Genomic DNA, 25,261 nt, shown 5'->3' with positions numbered 1-25,261 from the left:
CCTTTACTGTGACCGTTGCCAATCTCTAGCTATCTGTTTACTTGTATTAACCAAAGAGTACAATAGCACGCACAATGACTGCCACAATCATCCGATGCGCACAGACTCTGATAATACTACAGCATAACTATGACACGTCTGTCAATCAACCCAGGATTGTCCTCTGTGTTATCTGTCCTCGTGCGACACTACTCAAATAGTGCTGCATGCAACAGTCCCAGACAACACGACAAAAAATGTTCCTGTTTGTGAGGTATTTCTTACAAATTAGATCTTTACCATAAATCTGTCTGTGCCAAAATCAACTCAAGTTTCCTCACCGTTTGTTTTTCGCAATGCAGTTCTTGGGGCCGGATCGGTAATCTGGGCTCCGCTGGACGACAGCTTCTCACCCTCGGGGAGGAATCTCTTTTAAATTGTGGCCTTCCGTCCGTCCGCTGGAGTCCATACTACACGTCCAGCCCCACGTTGGGCGCCATTTTGTTGTGGGAATTTTGTATGTAATTACCTGGTGAGGAAATAAACCATCAGACTCAGTGATCAATTCAATGATCTCGAAGTATTTAATTAATGGTCAACAAACAATTTACAGAGAATAGATTGGAACACAGACAGAGTTACTGAGCAAACACTTGGCCAAGCGGGACAGAATCTCCAACACCACTGCAGGTATCAAGATTCTGACAACGGGTGACAGGAGATGTGCCAGCTTTATGCGCAGCTCAAGGGTTGTCATACGACGTGTTTATTGCTCCTAAAAAGGTAGCAACAAAGTGCAGGCAGTGGAGCTACAGAACAGGCTGGCTGTTGGAACCCCAAAGGTGACAGGAGTGCTGAGCACATGGAAAAAGCTCATTGCTCAGAAGACTCAACGTAGGCGAGCAGCAAGGCCTCCTGGCCACTCCCTCAATCTCCCACCTAGCTCCTCCCACCACACAGGAAGATGGCAGGATGGTTTCCTCCGAAGAATCCTCAACTGGAGGGGCAAACTGAAGTGAAAGGGTGTCTGGCTTGATGTTCCTGGAGCCTGGCCACTAGGTGAGGGTGAAATGGAACCGACCCAGGAACAGAGCCCACCGAGTCTGGTGTGAGTTGAGCCTGTGAGCGAAACGGAGGTAAGACAAGTTGTTATGGTCAGACCATACCACAAATGGTTGAGTGGAGCCCTCCAGCCCTCCACTATAAAACCCCGAAGAAATTACAGAGGAGACATGATATTCACACTTTTCTGCTTTAGCGTAGAGTCTGTTCTCTGAAAGTCTTTATAACACAAATTGTACATGCTGGACATTCAAATGTCATCGAGATATACAAACACAAATCTTTGCAGCATGTCGTGCAGAACATCATTAATCAGGGACTGACAAACAGCAGGTGCATTTGTTAAGTGAAAAGGCATGACAAGGTATTCAAAATGTCCAAGAGAAGTATTAAAAGCGGTCTTCCACTAATCCCCTTCCTTTATTCTCACCAGGTGGTTGACATTGCGGAGGTCCAACTTTGAGATGACCGTAGCTTGATGAAAGGGCCAAAAGCAGAGTCAATGAGTGGAAGGGGACATTTGTTTTTCACAGTTATGTCTTTCAAGCCTCTGTAGTCAATCAGGGGCCGAGAGACTTGTCTTTCTTCTCAACAAAAAATATCCCCGCCCCCATCGGTGAAGAACAGGGACGAATAAGACCAGCATCAAGAGAGTCAGTGATGTATAATTCGATGTCGTCCCTTTTGGGAACATATTAAAGAAGACGACACGCCAGAGTCACGATTAAACAATTTTTTTTCACAAAACCAAAGTATAAACAAGTGTTAAATCAATATGAGAGAGTGTGGAGGCCCGAAAAAAATCAAAAACTGAAAACATGGGAAAATCTCGACCAACAAAGCAAAGGGCCGTCAAATCCAAATACTTCCCGTCCTGTTCATAGATCTGTATCGAAATAAAAAATAAATAGAAGAGAGGACTACTTCTACTATTAAAAATATAAAATGCACTGTTGAAGTGTTGGATGTGTTCTGCAACATGTCTCCAGGACTTCAGAGGACGTTACAGTGACTATTCTATAACTCCAACTGTTGGGATTTTAATATCAGCTTCTCTGTGAATGTGTCTGTGAAGATGCATTAGAACTGAAACTCTGAGCAATAAAGATGGAGGGGGGGGGGGGGCATGAACAGTTGGAGTCAGATGATGGCCTTCACACAAATGATTTATAAATAACATTTGTTGCGTAGTGTTAATAATGAATCTTTTACTTGTTCTCATTTCTAACTTTTTATATTAAAAGCATAATTCCCTTGGAATAATTTGACATCACATAGAGTTCAAGCAGATGTCCCAGGTTGGGAGTGACATTGTTTTGGTTTCGAGGATCCTAATGTTTATACCAACAGAACATACAGCCGATGAAGCAGGAAAACAATATTCTTTACTCCAACAACACCACTGGCCCACATGGCATCAGCTGTGTCAAGGCCTTTCAAGAAGTGAACATTTTGCCTGGCAACTATCAGAGGAGGCGTGAGATTGGGAGTTGATCCTTGTCACTTCCTGGAATCCAGTGCCAAGAGGCGTGGGACTACGCCTGCGTACTATCGAGGAAGAGCCAAGGAAGATCTTCCCTCGACATTGACCAATCCGGTTCTATCTACTATTATAAAATATTACAGACGCCGTCTGTTTGATGCTTTTTGATGCAACTCGAGACTTCCCCAGGGCTGCTAGAATTCCGGGGTAGTACGTTGGATGCCCATTGCTTTACTGTAAACTTTTCATACCTTTTCATTGCTTTCTAAATAAATACTTGATTGAACCAAACCGAGTTTGGCTCTTCTCATATTTGGGATAAACTAACTCGCAACGACACAACCTTTACCCTGACCTTAACCGAAGCTTATAACATACAGAATTTAATAATTTACATCATCTGGACTCATGTTTTGTTTCCATAATGTGAGGGTGTAAACACACCAAGGCAATTTCCTTTATGTGCAAATATACATGGCAATAAAAAGAATTCTGATTCTGATTCTGATATTTAGGTCCCTGCTATATAAGTAATACCCTTCAATCGACTTTCATGACATGAAGTTTAATCATTGTTTTCCATATGTCGTCATCAAAGTGTCATTCCATGAAAGACCAACAGCAACTATCCAAACATTGCCCCCCCCTACACATTGTCTAAACATAAAAGTGTAATTACATCATTAGTTTTTTTGTTTTTTTATCATTTATCACAAAAAAAGCCACATTTATAATTAGAAAAAGGATAAACAAGCATTACAGACAAGAATCATGCTCCACTTCCAAAGACAGACTGAGAAATCCATCATCTCAAACATAGACCGTTCTAAAAAATACAATTCTACAGTTTAACACTTGAGTACACACATTCATCATTTGTGTTGTCCCTCTGTCGTCTTGATCTGCTGGCCACGTTCACATTTACTGCAGCGTAATGGAGCTCATCTGCATGGTGGTTGCCCTGGAAAAAACATATTAGTACATCAAGATGGCTCCTGATAAAAAAAAAAAAAAATTTATTATCAAATGTAAATTTCACACTTAAAAAGATTGTATTTACCTCTGCATTTGTTGTGGAGGGAGATGATGGTTGTGTACAATACTCTGGTTGTGAAACAAAGACAAAGACAAAGACTTAGTCACTCTTGTGTTCACATATGTCCTGTTTGGTGCGTTTACCTCTTAACCTGGTTTTACTTCTTAACTAGTCTTGTGTTGTACGTATTGAATTGAGGTGTTTGCGTCTCCTAATCCACTTTTAACACTTGGTTTAACTTTAATTCTTGATTCATGTATTTATTTGTCATATATTTTAATCAATTTCTTTAGCGTCCTCATCTAGAAAGGTTCTGTGAAATTAAACTTATTATTATAATTTAGCTAAAAAGCCAAATTGAGTGAACACAAGCTAGAGATGAGTGGTTACCTGAAATTCTCCAGCATCTTCTCTTGTTTATCTGGTACAGTAACACAGCCAGCAAAAGGCTGATGGTTAATCCCAAAGCTCCACTCAGGAAATACACCAGCCAGTTCACTTCATCTGCAACAGGAGAAGTTCTACTAATTCTGTCTCTTCTTTTTTGAAATGTTCATTTAACTTTGCAAGACAAGAGACAAGACATTGACAAACAAAACAAAGAGGACAAGAACAGTGAATACAGGACAGTTAACAGAACGGAATGACAAAGCAGTGTGTGTGTGTGTGAGTGTGTGTTTTCTATATGATAAGAACAAATACTATGAATAATTATAATAAAAATAAAAATAATCTCATAATAATTAAAATCAGACCACTTTTTAAATGATGTTATTATAAAAAATTATATTTCCGATAAAATAATTATTATAGTAATAATAAAATAATCTTGGAGAAAAAATAAAGAAGAAAAGTTGTACAAATACTTAATATAATTATTTATAATAACAGTAAGTTATAGTCATTACTATGATCATCACTATCATCGCCTATAACAATTACAATAATAATCATCAATAAAAAATATCGATTAATTCGTGGTGCACACCTCCAGTGTCCACTGGTGGTGAAGCTCTATTTGGGTCACCGTCAGTGGGGACATTCAGACAGGACCAACTGGGTTACTGTTTTATTTTGTTGTTCCAGGGTATTTTACCAAATGTTTGGTCCCGTCTCTTTCTACGTAACTGTCACTATTCATTAAATGAGACAGTCTCCGGAAGAGACTCACCATCAAACTCCAGCTTGGTCCCGTTTCCAAACACAATGTGTCCACATGCAGCGACAGCACAGTAGTAGGTCCCAGCATGAGAACGGTTCAGTCTCTCCATTGACAAGTTGTAGACACAGGTGTGTGTCTGATTGTCGGGTTTCATCTCACACTGATGGTTCCTGTCTCCGCGGATGTAAATGAGTCCTGGCTGAGGTTCTTCAGAGCTCTTGAACCAGTAAACACTGTGTTCTCCATCACAGGTCCCAGTGTGAACTGTACAGCTGAGAGTCACAGAGCCTCCTGGCTGGATGCTCTCAGACTGATGCACCACAGCCTGGATGTTAGACCCTGAACCTTTCACACTGACAGTGACACTCTGCATACACTCAAACTTATATATAGTATTTCCCTTTGAGCAGTAGTAAGTAGCTGAGTCTGAAGGCTGCAGAGCTGAGATATTCAGGTGACTCACAACATCATTAGATTCCACAGTGAAGCGTCGATTGTCCTTGAATTCATTCAATAACGTACATTCTTTTGAGAACTTGTACGTCATTGAGATAATTTGAGGTTTCTGTCCTGGTGTTTGTTTGTACCAATAAATTCTTTTGTCATCCCCCTCATAGAAACACTGCAAAGTCAAGTTGTCTCCAACATCAGCTGATATAAATCCACTGTCTTGATCAGTCAAGATAAAATGATGCATCTGAACTGAAGAGGAAAGCAAAATAACAGTTAATGTTATGTGACAGAAATGAAATCGTAATCAGCATCAGGACTGACTGAATATTTAAAAACCACACAACTCACCCATTTTCCCCAAGAAGAAACATGTCAGGTAGAGAACGAATTTCTGAGATGTCTTCATGTTGAAATCGTCGTGTTGAATGACAAACAGCCCGACACTTTCTCCTCTCTTCAGAGTAAAGACTTGTGTTGATTGGCCAGCAAGGAAACACTGATCACATGATCACTGCTACCTTTGATGTGAATCTTTTTTCTTTAAAAACCGTCACAGGGTGACAGACATCTGAAGCAGTTAGAGTACATAATACTACTACTACTACAATTGTATTCAATTATTCATACAGCATCTTTCAAAGCACAGTTACAAGGTAACAAGTTGAAAGTCAATCAAAATTATATTTAACCCAGAAAAACATTTAAAAGCAACGTTATATTTTTCACAATTCAAGATCACAACTTGAACTTTCAGTTTCAATCCTTTTGGCCTGGATTTGGCTCCATATGTTTACACAGTAAGTCTACTTCTATTTTGTTAATTCACACATATACCTGCTTTGGCCATTTGCTCTTTTTTTCTACATCCTGCCAATATTGAGTCATGGTTACACACAGACACACACAAACACATACACCATTTCCTGTTGCACGTCCTCTGTCACCTCCTGTTTTATTTTAATACTCACGCTTGTCTCTGTTTCCTCTAGGCAGCTTCACTCCTACCCCCCTGTGTGTCTCATATATTGGCTTCCCCTGCCTAATGTGTTTCATCCGTCTGTAGTTTAGCTGATGTCTGTCTGTATATAAGGTTTGTGTCTTCCCCTTGTCCAGGACCAGTTCGTCTCGTATTGCACGCAGCGTTCCAGCGATCTCACCAAGACTTGTCCCGTCACGTGTTTTCTCGACCACGTTTGCCTGGATTGTTTGACCTGGTTTTTGCCTCACGTTTCAGATACCTTTGTCTGATGATTTTGACTCCCAGTGTACCGAGCCCTGCCTGGTAATAAAGACCACTTCTTTTTGAAAACTGAACTCTGTCTGCAGCTGTACTATTGGGTCCCAGTTCTACCACGAAACCTTACACATGAAACCCTGACACGACCTAATCAGCATATGGAAAAGTTGATATGATCAATATGAGGGAAATATTACAGTTTTAGTTTTTATTTCAAGAATTTGAAAATAAAGCTTAACAATGCAACTTATTCCCATTAAAAAACTCAATTATACACAATATATGCACATATGTAAATATAATACACAGGCAAACGGAGACAAGCAGTGAAACAAATAGGAAACAAAGGAGGGGACATTTGCTATGTCCTGATTTACCTTGGACCCCAAAGCAGAGACTGAAATACAGGTGAAGATAAATAAAGGTGTTTATTGCTCCTAAAAAGGTAGCAACAAAGTGCAGGCAGTGGAGGCAGAAAGCAGGCTGGCTGGTGGAGCCCCAAAGGTGACAGGAGTTCTGAGCACATTGAAAAAGCTCATTGCTCAGAAGACTCAACGTAGGCGAGCAGCAAGGCCTCCTGGCCACTCCCTCAATCTCCCACCTAGCTCCTCCCACCACACAGGAAGATGGCAGGATGGTTTCCTCCGAAGAATCCTCAACTGGAGGGGCAAACTGATGTGAAAGGGCGTCTGGCTTGATGTTCCTGGAGCCTGGCCGGTAGGTGAGGGTGAAATGGAACCGACCCAGGAACAGAGCCCACCTTGTCTGGCGTGAGTTGAGCCTGTGAGTGGAACGTAGGTAAGACAAGTTTTTATGGTCAGATCATACCACAAATGGTTGAGTGGAGCCCTCCAGCCCTCCACTATAAAACCCCCAAGATATTACAGAGGAGACATGATATTCACACTTTTCTGCTTTAGCGTAGAGTCTGTTCTCTAACAGTCTTTGTAACACTAATTTGACATGCTGGACATTAAAATGTCATCAAGGTAAACAATCACAAATCTGTTCAGCATGTCTTGCAGAACATCATTAATCAGGACCTGACAAACAGCAGGTGCCTTAGTTGAACCAAAAGGCATTACAAGGTATTCAAAAGGTCCCCGGTGGAGAATTAAAAGCAGTCTTCCACTCATCCCCCTCCTTTATTCTCACCAGGTGGTTGGCATTGCGAAGGTCCATCTGAGAGAAGACGGTATTCAATCAGGGGCTGAGAGACTTGTCTTTCTTCTCAACAAAAAAGAACCCCGCCCCCATCGACGAGGAAGAGGGACGAATAAGACCAGCAGCAAGAGAGTCAGTGATGTATGTTTCGATGTCATCCCTTTTGGGAACATATTAATGAAGACGACACACCAAAGTCAAGATTAAACAAGAACTTATTCACGAAAACAAAGTATAAACAAGTGTTAAATTAACATGAGAGAGTGGAGGCCCGACAAAAATGAAATAACATGGGAAGATCTGGACCAACCATGCAATGGGCTATCAAATCAGAATACTACCCCTCCTGTCTATTGAATCAATATCGAACAAAAAAGAGAGGACTACTACTACTACTACCAAAAATGTTAAATGCAATGTTGAAGTGTTGGATGTGTTCTGCAACATGTCTCCATGACTTCAGAGGACGTTACATTGACTTGTCTATAACTCCAACCTTGACCATGACCTAAACCGAAGCTTAAAACGCACGAAATTTAATGATTAGCATCATCTGGACTCATGTTTTGTTCCCATAAGGTGAGGTTGTAAACATATATAGGTCCCTGCTGTATGAGTAATACCCTTCATTGGGAAAAGTTGCTCTCGATACTTAAAGGGGACATATTATGCCCATTTCATAACAGTTGATATGGTTCTTTGGGGTCTTACTGAAATGTCTGTAACTAGGGATGCACCGATATATCGGCCGAACATCGGTAGTGGCCGATATTCGCCTCGTTTACTGATATCGGCTTATCGGTAATAAACTTGACTTTCACCGATATCATTGGCCGATGTTTATATTTGTGGTAAAACCGCTGGGCACGTGCCGCGGCTGGGGGAGCAGTCGCTCCGTCGCCCTCCTTTCCGCGCCGCCGGAGGCTCAGTGTGCGGCACCGGGAGGTCCTCATCCGGTGGCACCTCACGGCGCCGGCGCGGAAGGCGGGGAGGGGACTGGGTACGCGGTCAGCGGCGGCCACTCTGGACGTGTGTCGGGCCCTTCTCGCGGATCACCTCAGCTACGGCGACCGCTGGGGGAACCCTCTGTTCGCGCGGGGGGGGGGGCACCCTGCGGTGCGCCTCGGCTGGCGCCTAGCAGCTGACTGAGAACTGGTGCGGACCAGGGGAATCTGTTTAATTAAAACAAGCATCGCGAAGGGCCACGGTGGGTGATGACGCGATGTGATTTCTGCCCGACACTAAAAACAGGTAAAACTGAGGAGGGCTTGTTAAGTTATCTTGACTCACGCAGTGTAACTTGGCGTAAAAAGTATGAGCGTAGCGTCTGTTTAAGTACTTTATTCTCATGTGCACTGGCTCTATTCATCCGTCTCATGCACAGGTAACAAGGGAATTGACAACATACGTTATACACACAGAAGCCGTAACACATCTAATAAACGGGCAATACTGCTACCGTAAATCAATGAGAAGAGCGTTCTCTATAATGATACTTTAACAGGGCTGTTTTAGACAGGGTAAAAGGTGCTGTTTTAAATTATCCTTGTGGTATTTTGACCAAAATATGCTACAGACATTTCATTAAGATCCCAAGGAACCATTTCAACTTGCGGTAAAATGGGCCTAATATGTCTCTGTTAAATAAAGTTTAGTTAAATCAGAGATTGTTTCATAAATCTGATTCAATTTGTGCTCATTAAAAGATAAGAGTGATGAATAAAACATCACCCGTTTTAGGGTGTAAACATATTTAGGTCCCTGCTACATGACTAATACCCTTCATTTTGATTGTTTTTTTCTCAATAATTAATGAATTAATGGAGGCAAGAAACTAAATTGTAATTATTGACAGACAAGTTTTAAATTGGGTCTCAACTCTGCAGGGGTTTGTGTTAACACAGGGGTGTCCAAACTACGGCCCGCGGGCCATCTGCGGCCCACCATCCATTTTAAATTGGCCCGCCTCCAATTATTTTTAAACTAACAATTTAGTAGCACTTTAAAGCACTTAATTATAGCACTTTGTAGTTTAGGTCTATTTTTGAAGATACCGTACTTTCTTGATTCTTGTTGTCCTGGGTTTGTACCCTTGAATGCACTTATTGTAAGTTGCTTTGGATAAAAGCGTCAGCTAAATGAAAGGTAATGTGATGGACTATGGCCCACTGTATTGCAGCTGTCCCTCGGAACGCAGCTTCCCCCCCCCCCAACTGTCAGCAGTCCACTCCAGGGCAGGTGGGCATGGCGCCGTGAGTGGCCCGGACCTTCGTATTTTTTTCTATATGTGGCCCTCGGAATAAAAAGTTTGGACACCCCTGTGTTAACATGTTAAACCTCCTCTCGCCTGTCTTGGAGGAAAAGCGACAGAACGTTGTGTCTTTTCATTTTGTCCCTCAGGTCAGGGCGGCCACGCGGCCAAGATGAGCAGCGCTTGGGGTTTCGTCTATTTCCTCCACATGCTGCGTGCGGTTTCAATGTCTGTTGAACATGTCACAAATATAAATATTTGCAACACTTCCTGTACCTGTTTCAAAGTAAAGAGCACTGTAGCATTTCTGTCCACTGAATCCAGTCAATTGTTTAAAACAGGTTTTTATTGTTATTGTTGTAGGACCAGTAGATGCACAGCTTCATATCGTAGAGTCCTGGCAGTTAGTTGAGAATGAACTTTCTTTTATTCAAGGAAATACAGAAGTCATAACCTCACGCAGCAGCTCCTCAGGAGACCCACTCCCTATGTGAACACACAGCAGATCAAAGACGCAGCCGTCGCCCACTGCACACACACCCAGACTGGGCCACAAACTTTAATCATCGTTTTCCATATGTCAATGTCAAAGTGTCATTCCATCAAAGACCAACAGCAACTGTCCAAACCATAAAAGTCTAATTACATCATGAGTTGCTTTTTATCATTAATCACAAAAAAAGCCACATTTATATTTGGAAAAAGGATAAAAAAGCATTACAGACAAGAATCATGCTCCACCTCTAAAGAAAGACGGAGAAATCCATCATCTCAAACATAGACCGTTCTAGAAAAACACAATTCTAAAGTTTAACACTTGAGTACACACATTCATCGTTTGTGTTGTCCCTCTGTCGTCTTGATCTGCTGGCCACGTTCACATTTACTGCAGCGTAATGGAGGTCATCTGCATGTTGGTTGCCCTAGAAACAACATATAAGTACATCAAGATGGCTCCTGATAAAAAAAAAGTATTTATTGTCAAATGTAAATTTCATACTTAAAAAGATTGTATTTACCTCTGCATTTGTTGTGGAGGGAGATGATGGTTGTGTATGAGACTCTGGTTGAGAAAAAAAGACAAAGACAAAGACTTAGTCACTCTTGTGTTCACATATGTCCTGTTAGGTGCCTTTACCTCTTAACCTGGGTTTACTTCTTAACTTGTCTTGTGTTGTACGTGTTGAATTGTGTAGTTTGCGTCTCCTAATCCACTTTTAACAAGCTAGAGATGAGTGGTTACCTGAACATCTCCAGCATCTCCTCTTGTTTATCTTGTACAGTAACACAGCCAGCAAAAGGCTGATGGTTAATCCCAAAGCTCCACTCAGGAAATACCCCAGCCAGTTCACTTCATCTGCAACAGGAGAAGTTCTACTAATTGTGTCTCGTCTTTTTTGAAATGTTAATTTTACTTTGCAAGACAAGAGACAAGACATTGACAAACAAAACAAAGAGGACAAGAACAGTGAATACAGGACAGTTAACAGAACGGAATGACAAAGCAGTGTGTTTGTGTGTGTGTGTGTGTTTGTGTTAGTTTTCTATATGAAAAGAAAGATATTATTAAAAATTATAATAACATTACAAATAATCTGACCACTACTAAAATAATTGTGTATTATTAAATATAATCACACCAATACAATAATAATTATAGTAATAATGATATAATCCTACAATAATAATATGATCATTCAGACAGGACCGGCTGGGTTACTGTTTCATTTTGTTGTTATACGGTATTTTACCAAAGTCCCGTCTCTTTCTATGTAACTGTCCCTATTCATTAATTGAGACACTCTCTGGAAGAGACTCACCATCAAACTCCAGCTTGGTCCCGTCTCCAAACACAATGTGTCCACATGCAGCGACAGCACAGTAGTAGGTCCCAGCATGAGAACGGTTCAGTCTCTCCATTGACAAGTTGTAGACACAGGTGTGTGTCTGATTGTCTGGCTTCCTCTCACACTGATGGTTCCTGTCTCCGTGGGTGTAAATGAGTCCTGGCTGAGGTTCTTCAGAGTTCTTGAACCAGTAAACACTGTGTTCTCCATCACAGGTCCCAGTGTGAACTGTACAGCTGAGAGTCACAGAGCCTCCTGGCTGGATGCTCTCAGACTGATGCACCACAGCTTGGATGTTAGACCCTGAACCTTTCACACTGACAGTGACGCCCTCCGTAAACTCAAACACGTAGAAATTACTCTTTATACAGTAGTAAGTAGCTGAGTCGGAAAGCTGCAGATCTGAGATATTTAGGTGACTCACAACATCATTAGTTTCCACAGTGAAGCGTCGATTGTCCTTGAATTCATTCAATAACGAAAGACTTTTGGTGGCTCTGTACGTCACTGAGATAATTTGAGGTTTCTGTCCTGGTGTTTGTTTGTACCAATACATCCCATCTTCCCTCTCCTCATATGAACACTGCAAAGTCAAGTTGTCTCCAACATCAGCTGATATGAATCCACTGTCTTCATGAGACAAGATAAAATGATGCATCTGAACTGAAGAGAAACAGGAGAAAAGCTAAATAACTGTTAAGGTCATGTGACGGAAATAAAGTTGTAATCATCATCAGGACTGACTGAATATTTAAAAAAAACACAACTCACCCATTTTCCCCAAGAAGAAACATGTCAGGTAGAGAACGAACTTCGGAGATGTCTTCATGTTGAAATCGTCGCCCGACACTTTCTCCTCTCTTCAGAGTAAGACTTTGCAATTTAGGTAATGAAGAGAAGTGATGATGACATCCTGGTTCAGCCCCTTTTGTCCAGATCTGCACCTCAATTGAATGGGTTGTTTCTTGGCCCATGTCCTGTCCTTCTCCCAAGCAGCCAACCAGCCAAGACAGGGGTGAAAACATAACCTGCTTTGTGGAGGCAACAATTCTAACATAAGAGTAACAGGAACACTGCCTGATGAGAGCATTGGTGATTTAGTTTTCTGTCAACTTCTGTTAATTTCATTGCTGTTCACTTGAAGTAGTCTGCTGGGGTGTAGTGAAGACACTGCAGAGACTTCCTGTTTGAAAGCGCTCAATCAAAGAGAGCGGACGGTCTTTTGACCACACGGAGGCTAAGTACAGATCCTCACATGTCAGGTAGGAAATGTTAAACAACTTGGGGTTAAGTTTAAGAAGGATATTCCATATTTCGTGGGAGTGGAAAGTATGGCAACTGACAACATCAAATCATTTAGAATGTTTTAATATCTTTAATTTGTTTCGCATAGAGAAGCTTTACATTCATCATGTATGGAAGTGTAAGATGTTCAGCTCTACTGCTTTACACTGGTGTACACACATTCACTCCCGTCACCCACTGTTGGTCTTCTTGCTCTGCTGGAGCTGTGCTCCATTAAAGCAGCATAATGTGGGTTGTCATGTTTCGTCCTTTGTGTGATTAGTTTCCACCCCGTTTTGAGCAGTGTTTTCAGTTCATTAGTACCTCCTTGTGTTTCATGAATATCCTTGTGTTTATGTTTGTATGCGTTATTGATTCTCTATCTCTGGTTTTCCCACTCCCTGTGTTATGTTTCCTGTTTTATTTTGTAGGCCCTGCTCCTAGTGTGTTTTCTTTCTTCACTTTCATGTCTCTGTGATTGCCTGCACCAGTCCTCATGTGTTCCACCTGTGTTCGATTTCCCCTGCCTTCCCTGTGCTTCTCATTGTCTTTTGTTTTTCAGTTTTGGACTTTTTGCGATTCTCATTTGTTTTTCTGTTTGATGGACATGGATCTGCACAAATCCTGCAACATGTGAATGCACCTTAAGAGATGTCCCTTACTGTCTTTCAAAGAATCTAGATGTCCAAGTAACATGCTGGAATACTTATTCAAGAAGGTCTTCGCTATTCTTCAGTATCACGCAAACTGAATTTACACTAACAAATATAAATAGTGAGGATTACCCCACCTGAGCCCTGACAGCAGTTTATCTTGAGCGCTCTTCGTGCTGTGTAAGCCAGAGAAACAACCAGGATTGTGGTGAACGCCAGCGCTCTGCTCAGGAAATACACCAAGGGAAGATAGTCCACCATCTCTGCAGAGAGCCAGACATCAGGAGACATTACTGAGCTTTCCAACACCATTTAACCAATGTCACTATCTTTGCTAAAATTCGAGTTACCTTCAAGGTCCACTTTGGTCCCGTCTCCAAACACAATGTGTCCACATGCAGCGACAGCACAGTAGTAGGTCCCAGCATGAGAACGATTCAGTCTCTCCATTGACAAGTTGTAGACACAGGTGTGTGTCTGTGTGTCGGGTTTCCTCTCATACTGATGGTTCCTGTCTCCGTGGGTGTAAATGAGTCCTGGCTGAGGTTCTTTAGAGTTCTTGACCCAGTAAACACTGTGTTCTCCATCACAAGTCCCAGTGTGAACTGTACAGCTGAGAGTCACAGAGCCTCCTGGCTGGATGCTCTCAGACTGATGCACCAAGATTCAAGATTCAAGATTCAAGATTTTTATTGTCAAATACACAACAATAACATTAAGCGCTGGCAGTGAAATTCTTGAGTCTCAGGCTCTCTTCTAACAATGCTCAAGTAATTACAACCTACACAATAAAATAAAATAGAAATAGTATAAAATAGAATAAAATAGAATATCAAAATTTAAAATAGAAAATAAAGTATATATATCTTAATATATATATAAACAGCTGAGGAGAAAATCAAACAACAATAGTGCAAATATGCAAATATGTCACGGAGAGGAGTTTAAAAGTCTTAAAATGCACAACAATAACATTAAGCAGTCGCTGGCAGTGAAATACTTGAGTCACAGGCTCTCTTCTAGCAATGCTCAAGTAATTACAACCTATAAGCCCAGATGCTGCGGTACCGTTGGCCAGACGGCAGCAGGCAAAAATGTTTATGGCTGGGGTGAAAGGGGTCTTTAATAATGCGGCTGCTCTTCTTCCTGCACCGCTGGGTGTAGAGGTCCTCTATGGATGGTAGCGCCGTCCTGGTGATGTGCTGGGCAGACTTCATCACCCTTTGTAGAGCCTTATGGCTCAGCGCGGTGCAGCTGCCATACCAGGCGGTGATGCAGCCAGTCAGGATGCTCTCTATTGTGCATCTGTAGAAATTGCAGAGAATCCTGGAGTCCATGTGGAGCTTCCGCAGCCTTCGGAGGAAGAAGAGCCGCTGTCTGGCCATCTTCCTGATGGAGTTTGTCTGATGGGTCCAGGTCAGGTCATCATTGATGTGGACCCCGAGGAACTTGAAGCTGCTGACTCGCTCCACCGTGGTCCCGTTGATGGAGAGGGGGGCGTGTTCTTCTCCTCGTCTCTTCCTGTAGTCCACGATCAGCTCCTTCGTTTTGCTGACGTTGAGATGGAGGTTGTTGTCCTGGCACCAAGATGTCAGGGCTCTGACCTCCTCTCTGTAGGCCTTCTCATCGTCGCCGGTGATCAGGCCTATGACAGTGGTGTCATCAGCAAACTTGACGATGGTGTTGGAGCTGTGGGTGGCCACGCAGTCATGCGTGAACAAGGAGTACAGGAGAGAACTGAGCACGCAGCCCTGGGGGGCACCGGTGCTGAGAGTCAGGGTGGAGGATGTGGTGCTGCCGATCCGCATCGCCTGTGGTCTGCCCGTCAGGAAGTTTAGTATCCATTCACGGGGGGCGATGTTGACCCCAAGGTCTCTGCTGGGGCACGATGGTGTTGAATGCTGAACTGTAGTCGATGAACAGCATTCTCACATATGTGTCCCTCTGGTCCAGGTGGGAGAGGGCAGTGTGGAGGGTGAGGGAGATGGCATCTGCAGTCGACCTATTTGGCCTGTAGGCGAACTGAAGAGGGTCCAGAGAGTCAGGGAGGGAGGAGGTGAGGAATGGTTGGATCAGCCGCTCAAAGCACTTCATGATGATAGAAGTGAGTGCTACTGGGCGGTAGTTGTTCAGGCAGAGGATTTTAGTTTTCTTGGGAACAGGGACAATGATGGTCTTCTTAAAACATGCGGGGACTACAGACTGGAGCACATCTGCCAGCTGATCTGCACACACCTTGAGAGCTCGGCTGGGGATCCCATTAGGTCAAGGTGCCTTTCGCGTGTTGATCCAGTTGAGAGATCTCCACACGTCTGCTCTAGATATGACTGGGGGGCAGCGGTCCTCCTGGGCCTCCTCGATCTCCGCAGCCGGGGAGTTACTCTCAAAGCGTGCATAAAAAGTGTTCAGATCCTCTGGGAGAGATGCAGACACTACATCAGCACTGCTCGTTTTAGCTTTGTAGTCTAGGATGGTTCTCAGTCCATGTTCCTAGTATTGGAGCCCTTGTAATGGGACTCCACTTTGTCCCTGTAGAGTCTCTTAGCACTGCTAATGGCACTCCGAAGCGCGTACCTGGATTTCTTGTATTCCTCCAGATCCCCTGAGATGTAGGCAGCAGTCCGTGCTTTGAGTTTAGCATGGACATCACCATTAATCCAGGGCTTCTGGTTTGGAAATGTTCGCACAGTAATCCTGGGTACGACGTCATCGATGCATTTGCTGAAGTAGCAGATGACCTCGTCCGTGTACGTGTTGATGTCATCATCCTGGAACACGCACCACTCTGTCATTCTGAAACAGTCCTGAAGAGCAGAGTCTGACTGATCGGTCCACCGCTGAATGGTCCGAGTCACCGGTCTGTCACGCTTGAGTTTCTGCCTATAGGAAGACAGCAGCAGGACTGAAACGTGGTCTGATTTTCCGAATGGGGGGCGGGGGAGGGCCTTATATGCACCCCCGGGAGTGTAAACATGATCCAGCGTGTTCGCGCAGCGCGTCGGACAGCTTATGTGCTGGTAGTATCTCGGCAGGACATTCCTCATCTTGGCGTTGTTCAAATCCCCGGCCACGATAAACGCAGCCTCGGGCCGTGATGTCTCTGTTCTGTCGATCACCGCATGCAGCTCGTCCAGTGCCTGGTTAGTGTCAGCACTGGGCGGAATGTACACAGCTGTTATAACGACCGATGTAAACTCCCTCGGTATGTAATAAGGTCGGCATCTGATCATGAGGTGCTCCAGGTCCGGAGTACAGCCTGAAGAAATAATCCTCACATCAGAGCACCACAGATTATTCACCATGAAGCAGACATCCCCTCCCTTGCTCTTACCTGAGTTTGTTGTCCGGTCCTGGCGGTGAATGGAGACCCCCTTGGGAACAAGGCGGAGTCCGGGATCGAGGGGTCAAGCCAAGTCTCCGTGAAAACCATCACGTTACAAAACTTGATGTCCCGTTGAAACGCCATCCTGCTACGAAGTTCATCCAGCTTGTTGTCCAGGGACTGGACATTAGCCAGAAGAATGCTTGGTAGAGGAGGCCGGTTTTCACGTTTCCTCTGCCGGACCAGGACGCCGGCTCGCGACCCTCTTTTCCTTCGTCGTCGCCTCCGTGTTCCAGGTACGGCAGGTAAACAGCGCCATGGGTAGTCTCCTTTGTTTGTTGTCGGTGGGGGTGAAAAAGTGTTTTTTACCGTCAAACCGATGGACAGAAGTTGTTTTCTATCATATATGATGATAGGGCTCGCTTTACCGGAGTGCATGATACAAAATAAAGTAGAATAAATAACTACAAGATAGAAAAAAAGAGAAAAAAGAGCAGAGCTGTGGGAGAGTGTGAGACTCAGCAGCCTTCCACGGCGCTGGTCCTTCCTTCCACAACCTGGATGTTAGACTCTGAACCTTTCACACTGACAGTGACGCCCTTAGTGTCCAATACATCCCATCTTCCCTCTCCTCATATGAACACTGCAAAGTCAAGTTGTCTCCAACATCAGCTGATATACATCCACTGTCTTGATGAGAAAAAATAAAATGATGCATCTAGCTGAAAGAAAAAAAAGGAGAAAAGCAAAATAATTGTTAATGTTATGTGATAGAAATGAAATTAATTTTGGCCAGTATTTGGATCCATATGTTAACACAGTAAGTCTCCTTCTCCTTTCTGCATCCTGCAAACATGGAACCCTGACACGAATTAATCAGCATATGGAAAAGTTTGTATGACAATATGAGAGAAACATCAAACTGTTTAAGTTTGTATTTCAAGTTTTTGCAAATATAGCAAAACAATGTAACTTATTCTCATTAAAAAACTAAATTATACATAATATAAGCACATTTGTAAATATAATACACAGGCAAAAGGAGACAAGCAGTGAAACAAAAAGGAAACAAAGGAGAAGGCATTTTTAATATCATCACCTACTGACACTTCTGACCACTGTTGTACCTGCATGGCCTCCACTGGAGCCAGTTCACATGTAGCAGTGAATCCACACGGCCAATCAGATCCTTAAAAACTTAATGCTCTTAAAGGATATAGGGTTAGCATCCGTCTGATGTAGGTTATGGTTATGTGGTGGAGGCTAAAACCTGGAACGCTAACTGGTAAACCATATGGGATCACAAACGATGCTTTTAGGAAACAGTGAAACCGATATCAATGAATTAATTTCATACTTTGCTGTCCCAGCAGTTATTATAGGGACGATTCATGAAAGTAGAGAAATATGTATCATCTGTTCAAACCATCTACCAATGTAGGCAATATTTGACTATGACAAACACAAGACAACAAACGACTATATACGTGTGTGTGTGTGTGTGTCTGTGAACATGTGTAACGGAGAGGGAGTGAGAAGGGTTGTGTGTGTGTGACTTAAGAGCTTGAAGCAGGAGACCTAAGTATCGAAATGTTGCCACAACATATTAAAGAGGACGACACGCCAGATTTAATAAAGAATTTATTCACAAAACCAGAGTTTAAACAAATGTTATATTAATATGAGAGAGTGTGAAGGCCTGATTAGAACAGAAAACATGGGAAGATCTGGACCAACAATGCAAAGGGCTGTTGGGGAAGAGTCCAGAGTGCTGACCATCATGCAAAGCCCAATAAAACTTGAGGCCTTGTGGGCCATTCCAGTCCAGCAAAAAGTTTCCTCTCAATGGGGGAGCAGACATCTCCAGTGTCCCCCGGGAGGACCCCCACCTTTCTGGCCGCTCCCTGAGATTTGAACCCTGACATTCCATTGGCTGATAGCCAACTAACCCATGACCCCCTCCTCAAGGGGGCAGGCACTTCTAATGTGACATAAATACAGGAGAGCCCACAGACCTCACTGCTTTTACCCTGCACTGATGACCTCTCCAGGTCTATCCAGATGATTTAGTTGCTAAAAGGGCAACCACAGACGTTTGTTTTATTGCATTTTTCTTTTCTGTTTTTATCTTAAGTTGACGTTTTATTTAGCTAAAGACTAATTTTGTTACTTTAACTTGAAAAGATCGGGACAGGAAGTTCACTCGCAAGCCGAGACTACGAACAACTCTGCCACAGTTGTTTATACCTGCAGAAGGACGAAGTTCATTCCGTCAAGGAGCACGAGACGAATTTGCTCTTTTCCGGTCCAGTGCGACTCCCGTTGCAACCAAACGAACCAGCGGCAGCAGAGCTTGAAAGACCACGACATTCACTGGCCTTCCGGAAAATCCGTGCAACCACGCATGAACACCGCGAACCAACGGCAGAGTAAGAGGCTTTATTGTCTGGGCAGAGACTAGTTTTCATACTTAGCGTGTCATTTTGAGTGTATGTTTGATTAAGACCTCCGTGTCGGAAATTCCGGTTCCTTTGTTTAGCGTGTCTACTGTATTAAAGTGCCTCGCGCCGTGACGAAGCGTCTCAAGCCACACTGTTATCAACCTACCAAGTTTTACGGAAACTTTACCGGTCAAATGATCCGTACACAACACCCCGCGTGGGTACCGAAAGGTAAAGTCACTATAAACCTGTCAATGCCGTGTTTTTGAGAGCTTCTCTGATCTTCCCTTGCATGTTCTATCTCTCTCTCTCTTCCCTCCTAAACCTGCTTTCACACACGTCCCGACCTACATTTCACACATTTCACGTTACATATATACACTCCGAGAACTATAGAGCCTGAACGCATCTCGACGCCATTCGGCGCCAAAACCACAAGGGTATAAGAATCTGTTTGTCTTAAATTTCCTATGTTTAACTTACGTGACTGACCGCCATCTTGACTTCGGCCTCATGGTGTCATCAACATAATCCTCCATTTGAATCACATGAGTGTACCACCATCGTAAATTCGGCCAGACTACGTCACCACGTGACCGCGTCCTTACGCCATTGCCACTCCCCCTCTCTCTCTCTCTCTCTCTCTCTCTCTCTCACACACACACACACATAGAGACACAGACAGACAGACAGGCAGACACACACACACACTCATAGATATACCCTCAGTATTACATGTGTGTTCTAAATTGTGAGAAGTGCTGCTTATGTTGTTGTCTTTGATATATTGGAGTTTTGTTAAATGAAGAATCATTGAATAACATTAACTTTATTTCCCTTTTTAATAAATCCTTTTGTAATTAAAGTATCTGTATCTTGTGATTATTTGTGCATATGTATGTGAATACAGCTGGATTAATATAGCCTGTGCTCAAACTTAAAACCCTTCATTGTTCATTTTACAATCATTAATATTAAATATTGAGATCAGTAATTGAACCTTTATAAACTGAGACTGATCCTTACAGATTGAGTTTTGGTCTCTGCAACCAGGGTGGTGCCCCATCAATAAATAATAATTACAGATTGTAGAATTCTTAATTGATAATTTTATTGTTTTCATTAATTATTTAACTATTCTTAATTGATAACCATATAATTTCTAATTAATTATTTTACTATTCTTAATTGATAGCTTTATCATTTTTTATTATTTTTTATAAATAATTGTAATTATTTTAATAATCATATTTCATGATTATTAATAATTAGCCAACGTCAAGTCTACTACTACTATTGCAGAACAGGGCCGTTAAATATAAATTCTTACCCTTGTTCCTATAGAATCAGTATCTAAATAAAATAGAAAAAAAAAAAAGACAAAAAATGTTAAATGCAATGTTGAAGTGTTGGATGTGTTCTGAATCAAATCTCCATGACTTTAGAGGATGTTAGTGACTCGTCTATACCTCCAACCTTTACCCTGACCTCAACAGAGGCTTAAAACATACGACATTTAATGATTTACATCATCTGGACTCATGTTTTGTTTCCATAATGTGAGGGTGTAAACATATTTAGGTCTCTGCTGTATGAGTAATACGAAGTTTAATCATTGTTTTCCCCATGTCATCGTCAAAGTGTCATTCCATTAAAGACCAACAGCTACTGTCCAAACATTGCCCCCTCACACACATTGCCAAACCATAAAAGTGTAATTATATCATGAGTGGTTTTTCATCATTAATCACAAAAAAAGCCACATTTATAATTATAAAAAAGTATTACAGATAAGAAACATGCTCCACCTCTAAAGACAGACTGACTCGCTCATCTCAAACATAGACCGTTCTTCAAAACACAACTCTACAGTTTAACACTTGAATACACACATTCTTTGTTTGTGTTGTCCCTCTGTCGTCTTGATCTGCTGGCCACGTTCACATTAACTGCAGCGTAATGGAGGTCATCTGTTTGGTGGTTGCCCTAGAAACAACATATAAGTACATCAAGATAGCTCCTGATACATTTTTTTTTTATTGTCAAATGTAAATTTCATACTTAAAAAGATTGTATTTACATCTGCATTTGTTGTGGAGGGAGATGATGGTTGTGTACGAGACTCTGGTTATGAAACACAGACAAAGACAAAGACTTAGTCACTCTTGTGTTCACATATGTCCTGTGAGGTGCCTTTACCTCTTAACCTGGGTTTACGTCTTAACTAGTCTTGTGTTGTACGTGTTCAATTGAGGAGTTTGCGTCTCCTGATCCACTTTTAACACTTGGTTTAACTTTAATTCATGAATCATTGATTTATTTATCGTATATTTAAATTTCTTTAATGTCCTTATTTAGAAAGGTTCTTTGAAATAAAACGTATTATTATTATTACTAAGCTAAAAAGCCAAAATATGGTGAAGACAAGCTAGAGATGAGTGGTTACCTGAACATCTCCAGCATCTTCTCTTGTTTATCTTGTACAGTAACACAGCCAGCAAAAGGCTGATGGTGAATCCCAAAGCTCCACTCAGGAAATACCCCAGCCAGTTCACTTCATCTGCAACAGGAGAAGTTCTACTAATTGTGTCTCGTCTTTTATGAAATTTTCATTTAACTTCGCAAGACAAGAGACAAGACATTGACAGAACAAAACGAAGAGGCCAAGAACAGTGAATACAGGACAGTTACTAGAACAGTATAAACAAGTTGTTATAAATAATTATAATAACATACTAATAATTGTATATTACTAATAATCGATTTATTAAAAATAATGTCACCATTACAATATAAAATTATAATAATAATTATTAAAGTAACAATAATATTCTGGGAGAATTTTTTTGGGTGAAAAAAGTTATATATTTAGTCGTGGTGCACAACTCCAACGTCCACTGGTGGTGAAGCCTTATTGGGTTACCGTCAGTGGGGACATTCAGACAGGACCAACTGGGTTACTGTTTCATTTTGTTTTTTTAAAGATTTTACCAATTGTTTGGTCCCGTCTTTTTCTACGTAGCTGTCACTATTCATTAAATGATTCTCAGGTAGTGACTCACCATCAAACTCCAGCTTGGTCCCGTCTCCAAACACAATGTGTCCACATGCAGCGACAGCACAGTAGTAGGTCCCGGCTTGAGAACGGTTCTGTCTCTCCATTGACAAGTTGTAGACACAGGTGTGTGTCTGTGTGTCTCGTTTCCTCTCACACTGATGGTTCCTGTCTCCGTGGGTGTAAATGAGTCCTGGCTGAGGTTCTTCAGAGTTCTTGACCCAGTAAACACTGTGTTCTCCATCACAGGTCCCAGTGTGAACTGTACAGCTGAGAGTCACAGAGCCTCCTGGCTGGATGCTCTCAGACTGATGCACCACAGCCTGGATGTTAGACCCTGAACCTTTCACACTGACAGTGACGCCCTCAGTAAACTGAGACACATATCTATTATCCTTTAAACAGTAGTAAGTAGCTGAGTCTGAAAGCTGCAAATCTGAAATATTTAGTTGATTCACAACATCATTAGTTTCCCCAGAGAAGCGTTGATTGTCCTTGAATTCATTCGATAACGTAAAAACTTTAGAGAATTTGTACGTCTTTGAGATAATTTGAGGTTTCCGTCCTGTTGTTTGTTTGGACCAATAAATGTTAATGTCATCCCCCTCATAGAAACACTGCAAAGTCAAGTTGTCTCCAACATCAGCTGATATAAATCCACTGTCTTTATGAGACAAGATAAAATAATGCATTTGAACTGAAGAGAAAAAGGAGAAAAGCAAAATAACTGTTAATGTTACGTGACAGAAATGAAATCTTAATCATCCTCAGGACTGACTGAATATTTAAAAAACACACAACTCACCCATTTTCCCCAAGAAGAAACATGTCAGGTAGAGAACGAACTTTGGAGATGTCTTCATGTTGAAATCGTCGTGTTGAATGACAAACAGCCCGACACTTTCTCCTCTCTTCAGAGTAAAGACTTGTCTTGATTGGCCAGCAAGGAAACACTGATCACATGATATCTGCTACCTTTGATGTAAATCTTTTTTCTTTAAAAAGAGTCAGAGGGGGACAGACATCTGAAGCAGTTAGAGTACATAATACTACTACAATTTTATTAATGTATTCATATAATACCATTCAAAGCACAGTTACAAGGTTACAAGTTAAAAGTCAATAAATATTATATTTTAACCCAGAAAACCTTTGAAAGAAACCTTTCTGTTTTTCAAAATTCAAGATCAAAACTTGAACTTTCAGTTTCAATTTGTTTTTTTTCAAATGATTAATCCTTTTGGCCTACATTTGGCTCCATGTGTTTACACAGTCAGTCTTCTTCTATTTTTTTAATTCACACATATACTTGCTTTGCCCAATTGCTCTTTTTTCTGCATCCTGCAAACATGGTGTCATGGTTACACTCACACTAACACAAACACACACACCATTTCCTGTTGAATGTTCAATACCCCCGCCCTGTGTCTCATATATTGGCTTCCCCTGCTTTCCACCTGTCTGTAGTTTAGCTGATGTCTGTCTGTATATAAGGTCTGTGTCTTCCCCTTGTCCAGGACCAGTTCGTCTCGTATTGCACGCAGCGTTCCAGCGATCTCACCAAGACTTGTCTTGTCTCATGTTTTCTCGACCACATTTGCCTGGATTGTTTGACCTGGTTTTTGCCTCACGTTTCAGATACCTTTGTCTTATGATTTTGACTCCCAGTGTACCGAGCCCTGCCTGGTAATGAAGACCACTTCTTTTTGAAAACTAAATTCTGTCTGCAGCTGTACTATTGGGTCCCAGTTCTACCACAAAACCTTACACATGAAACCCTGACACGAAATATTAAACAGTTTTAGTTTTTATTTCAAGTTTTTGAAAATATAGCAAAACAATGCAACTTATTCCCATTAAATAACTCAATTATATGCAATATATGCACGTGTAGTATAATACACAGTTAAAAGGAGACAAGCAGTGAAACAAAAAGGAAACAAAGGAGGGGACATTTGCTATGTCCTGATTTACCTTGGACCCCAAAGCAGAGACTGAAATACAGGTGAAGATAAATAAAGGTGTTTATTGCTCCTAAAAAGGTAGCAACAAAGTGCAGGCAGTGGAGGCAGAGAGCAGGCTGGCTGGTGGAACCCCAAAGGTGACAGGAGTGCTGAGCACATGGAAAAAGCTCATCCCACCACACAGGAAGATGGCAGGATGGTTTCCTCCGAAGAATCCTCAACTGGAGGTGTAAACTGATGTGAAAGGGCGTCTGGTCTGATTTTCCTGGAGCCTGGCCGGTAGGTGAGGGTGAAATGGAACCGACCTAGGAACAGAGCCCACCGAGTCTGGTGTGAGTTGAGCCTGTGAGCGGTCCTGAGGTAAGGTTATTATGATCAGACCATACCACAAATACTATAAAGCCGCAAAAAATTACAGAGGAGACATGATATTCACACTTTTCTGCTTTAGCGTAGAGTCTGTTCTCTAACAGTCTTTGTAACACAAATTTTACATGCTGGACATTCAAATGTCATCAAGGTAAACAATCACAAATCTGTTCAACATATCTTGCAGAGCATCATTAATCAGGACCTGACAAACAGCAGGTTCATTAGTTAAACCAAAAGGCATTACAAGGTATTCAAAATGTCCCCGGTGGAGTATTAAAAGCAGGATTCCACTCATCCCCCTCCTTTATTCTCACCAGGTGGTTGGCATTGCGAAGGTCCATCTGAGAGAAGACGGTAGCTTGATGAAGGGGCCAAAAGCAGAGTCGATGAGTGGAAGGTGATATTTGTTTTTCACATTTATGTCATTCAAGCCTCTGTATTCAATCAGGGGCTGAGAGACTTGTCTTTCTTCTCAACAAAAAAGAACACCGCCCCC

The 25,261-nt window shown here is 42.0% G+C and overlaps 2 protein-coding genes across 6 annotated transcripts; both read right to left on the bottom strand.

Annotated features, from left to right (window-relative positions):
* Positions 1-734: 734 nt before the first annotated feature.
* LOC128429827 (uncharacterized) lies at positions 735-14,083 on the bottom strand. Of its 3 annotated transcripts, none has more exons than XM_053415655.1 (6): positions 12,446-14,003; positions 4,732-5,424; positions 3,951-4,064; positions 3,585-3,628; positions 3,392-3,485; positions 735-1,098 (listed from the first exon to the last, which is right to left on the bottom strand). In XM_053415655.1, the coding sequence occupies exons 1-6, from the start codon at positions 12,501-12,503 to the stop codon at positions 869-871; spliced, it is 1,233 nt and encodes a 410-aa protein (XP_053271630.1). In that variant the 5' UTR covers positions 12,504-14,003; the 3' UTR covers positions 735-868. The 3 variants fall into 3 exon arrangements, with proteins under 3 accessions (XP_053271630.1, XP_053271628.1, XP_053271631.1); XM_053415653.1 differs by lacking the exon at positions 12,446-14,003 and adding an exon at positions 5,524-5,630; XM_053415656.1 differs by lacking the exons at positions 735-1,098; positions 3,392-3,485; positions 3,585-3,628; positions 3,951-4,064; positions 4,732-5,424 and adding exons at positions 10,196-10,750; positions 10,847-10,890; positions 11,071-11,184; positions 11,648-12,337 and having other exon boundaries at positions 12,446-14,083.
* A 1,445-nt stretch (positions 14,084-15,528) lies between these two features.
* Positions 15,529-23,358, bottom strand: LOC128429835 (uncharacterized). Of its 3 annotated transcripts, none has more exons than XM_053415666.1 (5): positions 23,235-23,358; positions 22,437-23,126; positions 21,821-21,934; positions 21,455-21,498; positions 20,875-21,360 (listed from the first exon to the last, which is right to left on the bottom strand). In XM_053415666.1, exons 1-5 carry the CDS (start codon positions 23,290-23,292, stop codon positions 21,241-21,243), a joined length of 1,026 nt encoding a protein of 341 aa, XP_053271641.1. In that variant the 5' UTR covers positions 23,293-23,358; the 3' UTR covers positions 20,875-21,240. The 3 variants fall into 3 exon arrangements, with proteins under 3 accessions (XP_053271643.1, XP_053271641.1, XP_053271644.1); XM_053415669.1 differs by having other exon boundaries at positions 22,437-22,780; positions 23,235-23,300; XM_053415668.1 differs by lacking the exons at positions 20,875-21,360; positions 21,455-21,498; positions 21,821-21,934; positions 22,437-23,126 and adding an exon at positions 15,529-17,655 and having other exon boundaries at positions 23,235-23,336.
* Positions 23,359-25,261: the final 1,903 nt, after the last annotated feature.

Source organism: Pleuronectes platessa, chromosome 23 (assembly GCF_947347685.1).
Source record: "Pleuronectes platessa chromosome 23, fPlePla1.1, whole genome shotgun sequence".
Lineage (NCBI taxonomy): Eukaryota > Metazoa > Chordata > Actinopteri > Pleuronectiformes > Pleuronectidae > Pleuronectes > Pleuronectes platessa.
This window is presented reverse-complemented; position numbering and strand designations above follow the sequence as displayed.

Excerpts from the sequence above, each read along its gene's own strand:
- LOC128429827 (XM_053415655.1), bottom strand. The coding sequence starts at position 12,503 with ATGAAGACATCTCCGAAGTTCGTTCTCTACCTGACATGTTTCTTCTTG. Across the intron at positions 5,425-12,445 it reads TTTCTTCTTGGGGAAAATGG|TTCAGATGCATCATTTTATC; the intron begins GTGAGTTGTGTT and ends TTTCCTCTTCAG. Across the intron at positions 3,629-3,950 it reads AAGATGCTGGAGAATTTCAG|AGTATTGTACACAACCATCA; the intron begins GTAACCACTCAT and ends TTTCACAACCAG.
- LOC128429835 (XM_053415666.1), bottom strand. The coding sequence starts at position 23,292 with ATGAAGACATCTCCAAAGTTCGTTCTCTACCTGACATGTTTCTTCTTG. Across the intron at positions 21,935-22,436 it reads GACCAAGCTGGAGTTTGATG|ATGAAGTGAACTGGCTGGGG; the intron begins GTGAGTCACTAC and ends CTCCTGTTGCAG. Across the intron at positions 21,499-21,820 it reads AAGATGCTGGAGATGTTCAG|AGTCTCGTACACAACCATCA; the intron begins GTAACCACTCAT and ends TTTCATAACCAG.